The 4,539-nt window shown below is 38.3% G+C and overlaps 1 protein-coding gene across 1 annotated transcript in view; it reads right to left on the bottom strand.

The window, feature by feature from the left end:
* LOC112147800 (receptor-type tyrosine-protein phosphatase S) overlaps positions 1–4,539 on the bottom strand; it is a gene marked incomplete in the record, with an annotated part of 91,502 nt that overhangs the window by 30,149 nt on the left and 56,814 nt on the right. The window contains 1 exon segment of the mRNA XM_036216205.1: positions 1,019–1,033. Coding sequence (XP_036072098.1) covers positions 1,019–1,033 — 15 coding nt within the window.

Here is a 4,539-nt window from a genome sequence, read left to right on the forward strand (position 1 = left end):
GAGAGATTAAGAGCAAGAGAAGATAAAAAGAAAAAGAGGAAGAGAGGAGAGGTAACAGGAAGGGGAAGAATGAACTTCAGGGTTTTTACAGAAAATTACAAAGGGATATTTCAAGTTTAGTCCCAATTACTTTATGGTATTGATGATTCCAACAAAAAGACACAAATCTTGTGTTGAGCTCAACCATTCAGTGTGAGCTGCCTACTCAAAATAATACAGTGACAAACTCTTGAGTGTCGTTTCAACCAGGACATGGCACCTATAGTCAGCGTCTCTTTAACAAATCCATCCGTTTAATAGATTATATAAATGACCCGTTTAAGGGAAACTTTAATTGCATGAGGTTTCCTTGTTACGTGTGCAGTAGATGGGCTGTTTTTGGAGGGAGTGTATGCATCATGGAGGCCGATCAATAGGACCTGCCTGCTATTTGTGTCCCCCGTGTGAAGAACAAGTAAAGTGGCGAGTTATATCCAATACTGCATCTGTCAGAGCTGGCTGGACTACATTTTTTTTTTTTTTTTTATGGGGAGATTCATCGAGAGACTGAACTCATAGGTCAGTTGCATGCCTGGGCGACTCAAGAGGAATAAAAATGGTTGAGAAACACAAAGAAGAGAACGAAGAACTGAGGAGAGGAGAGACAGAGAGGAGCGGAGGAGGAGGAGGAGACAGACGGAGACTTGAGAGGAGGGAAAAGACAGAGAGGGAGAGGCAGCTCTGCGTCTCTTCCAGACAATGACAGGCAATGTAGCAAAGGACAGCCACATTGTGCAACAAGATACTGTACAATACAGAGGATTCATAACTGATACAGTGTGTAGGGGGAAAAAAAAGAGTTTGAGATGTGGACAGGAGTGGAGTCATAGGAGGTGTTGTGGCAACTACAGAGTGATCATTGAACACTGAGTAAAAAACACCAAGACAGCATGAAAGAGGCAAAACAGGAAAGTGCGAGCAAAAAAGATAGATATGTGAGGTAGTATGTGCATGTTTATAAGTTAATAAACTTATGTACATGTGTCTGTCGCTCCTACACATCAGGGTGCAGACAGAATGCAAAGGAAGAAGAGAAAAAAGGGGGGAGGAAAGGAGGAGAAGGAGGGGGGTGAAGATAAAGAGAAGGTTAGGAGAGGGTTACGGGGTTAGGAGGGAAAAAGGGGGGAGAAAAGAGGAGCGAGGAAGAAAAAAACACATGGATCTATTTTAAAACACGGCTATATACCAGAGTCAGGCCCATTCAGAAAGTAGATGCTTCAAAAGTAAGAAAAGAAAAAGAAGAAGACTGATATAAATCGGATGTTGAAGGAACAGAGAGGAAGAGGATACCCGAGAGTCACAACACAGGAAACAGAAAGTTAAAAAAAAGACAAACGTCTCTGGATGAAACGAGAGAATGAAAGGGAAGGGAGACTAAGAGCAGAAACACTGTCAAAAAACAAAAACTAGAGTAAATAAATAAAAAAAAAACTGAGCAAATGACCTAAAAATAAAACGATTTCATACAAACTTCTGGAAACAATTTATGATAACTGTTTGTTATAGCTAGTTAACTAATCACTAATAAGCTGTTAGTTAATTAAGTATTAATGACTAGTTAAATTACAGTTTAAAGATTTATAATTATGCCACACAGATAGCCAGTAGACAACTAACAAGCTGTTAGTTTGTGAATTATGAAAGACTTATTAATGATATGTTAATACTTTATAATTTTTAATAGATCATGAATAAGCTGTTAATAAATTACTTACTAATGACTTATTAAGTTTCAGTTAAAAGTTTATATTTTCAAATTGCAACTATTCTTCATTTATTAACTGTTAGTGAGGAACATTTCAAACTTTAGAATGACGTCCAACTTAAAATTCAGAAGCTAATAAATAATACTTAAAGTCCCACTTTTTTATTTTGAAAAATCATTCCCAGTGATCTTTTAATTATGATTATGAAGTTTTTAGCCAAAATTAAAAAGCCTTTGTCATTTTTTAAGACATATTGTACTTAGTGGCAGTAGCTCAGAAGTACAACTCTGGGTTGTGGGCGGGGCTGTTGGCTCGGAGCAAACCCCTCCCCCTCCCCATTACTGGGAGCTCCGTCTGTCACAAAAAAAGATGACATTGGAGTGGCTATTTAAGTGCCATAATATTTTAGCTCACACTACAGATCATTTGCTAACCATCTAATAAAACTAATGAAGCTTAGATGAACAACAAACCGGTGGAACAAGTTCACGGTACAGACAGGGGCGGACTTACCATTAGGCAAAAGTGGGTGATTGCCCCCCCAAGGTGTTGGGGGCCCCCACTTAGATAAAATATCTAAAATAGATTTCTGCTCCCATTATTATTCAGCTTTGTCATAAATAACCTGAATCACTGAAGTGGCACAAGACGGCTCATGTGAAAGTATTTGACCCTCCCCCATCCCTCTGCACCAATGGAATATTCCATCAACAGCAGACAGAAACTCTATGAAGAGATTTAAAACAAAAAAGGTGGGAAAATAAAGCGTAGAGATCCAAGTGATGATCATAATCATACTGTTGATGCAATAAATGGGAAAAAATTCTAACAATGTAAGTTAAACAACAAAACTAATGTACAGGAGGAGACAAAACAGGAAGAACAGAATCAAAGGAACTAGATAAGACAAAAACGTCAAGAATGAGAAAAGGGAAGGAATAGAGAGGCGCAGAAAATGGCTATTTTAGCTTTTTTTTTTATTGACACCACTCCATAGAGTTCTGTTTTGTTCCATCAACCGCTGAAGAGGACCCCATGTTGTTATTCGCCTGGGGCCCCCAAACTGCTAAATCTGCCCCTGGGTACAGACGTTTGATGTGATTTTTAAAATATACAATTTTTGTACCTCAATCTTGTTCCACCCAAAGGCTTTTCTTTATCAAAGAAACACCACACAAGAAACCTTATGTTTAATGTATATGAACACCCATACTGAGACATAACGTGGTAGAACAGAAATCTACAACAATATACAAACCTATGGTGTTTGGGCGCTTTTTGTGCAGAGCAGAAAAACAAAATACAGTGTTCTCCCGCTTATTTGCTCTTCATCATTTGCGGTTTCACGTTTTCGTGGTTTCACGTATTCGCGGATTCATAGATTGGAAATTTTTGGTAATTGCAAATTTTATTGCTCCACGTGGAACCTTTACACTAAGCCAATTTAGTTATCTACTGTTTATCTCTACAATTTATTAGTGATTTGTTAACTAGCTTTAGCGGATAGTTATTATAAAATGTTCCCAAACTTGCATAAGATAATTTAAAAAAATTCTGTAACTCTTTAAAGAAATTACTTGGCAATCCAGCAATTAAAGAAAAAAGAAATACACACAATATTACTTGAAAGTAAACCAAAAAAATAAATGAACACTCGGACACCTGCTGCTTAATCGTCACTCCATAACGACTTACATCATGGAGTCTCATCCCCTCACTTAAAGAATCTCTGGCACTTTTCCACTAATTAAAAAGTCGTCACTGTCGTTCAATAAGTAACAGATAAAGGTCAAAACATTTGAAAAAAATAAATAAATAAAACAAGCCCCAAATACCCAGAATTGGAAACAGAAGTTGAAGAGAAGAAAAAGACAAAGAGACAAAAACAGGTAGATCTGTTAGAAACCAGACGTGACTGAGCAGGCATCTCCTCATCAGAGCATGCTGAGGCCAGGCAGGCAGGCAGGCGGGCAGGCAGGCTGCTCCATGCATTAGACAGACCCCGCAGGTGCAATGTAACATGGCAAAAGATCTGTTATTTACAAATGCAACCAAACTACAAATCAAAACAATCTTCTATGCATATTGTGGGTTAGTTTGATTAAATGGAGTGACAGGATGAGGGTGACAGCTCAAGATGATTGTTGAAAATACTGAGGACTGAGCTCTGAAAATGATCAAACCTTCTCAGAGACATGGGTGAGCGGGAGGATAAAGTCGACTCATAACGGAAGATAATGCTTTACGTGCTCCCAGAGCCTCTAGCTTAAAGTAAATTAGGCTCCCGCTCAATTGGCCTCCACGTTTTAGACAGTTTGTAAGAGCTAGGACCTGCAATCTTTATTAGCAGAGCTATCATTAGACCGCTTCTCTGCAGGGAGTCTGGAAGCTACAGGATGGGAAGACCTTGGCACAGCCGCGAGGATTACCGCCGCTGATATATAGCTGACATTTACTCAGCTCTATCCTGTCCATCTCAAGGACACAGCTCTTACTAACCACTTTAATAAGAGGGAATCATTAAAATCCCCTCAATAACTAAAAACGAGAGTGGACGTGATTAATTGGAAATGTCAGTCAATAGAGGGGGTGCAGATTGAATGCTGGAGATAGCAACAATAAAATAAAAACTTAACATGAAATTATGTTACTTTAAAGCACTTTTTAGGGGTTTTAAGGTACTCCTTAATGTGTCAAAATATTTAAATACAGCCAGCTAAAGTAAAAATATTATATAATTAAAGGACAGGGTTGAAGAGAGACTTTTTTTGGCAGAGATGAAAAGCCAATCTGA

Source organism: Oryzias melastigma, linkage group LG17 (assembly GCF_002922805.2).
Source record: "Oryzias melastigma strain HK-1 linkage group LG17, ASM292280v2, whole genome shotgun sequence".
NCBI lineage: Eukaryota > Metazoa > Chordata > Actinopteri > Beloniformes > Adrianichthyidae > Oryzias > Oryzias melastigma.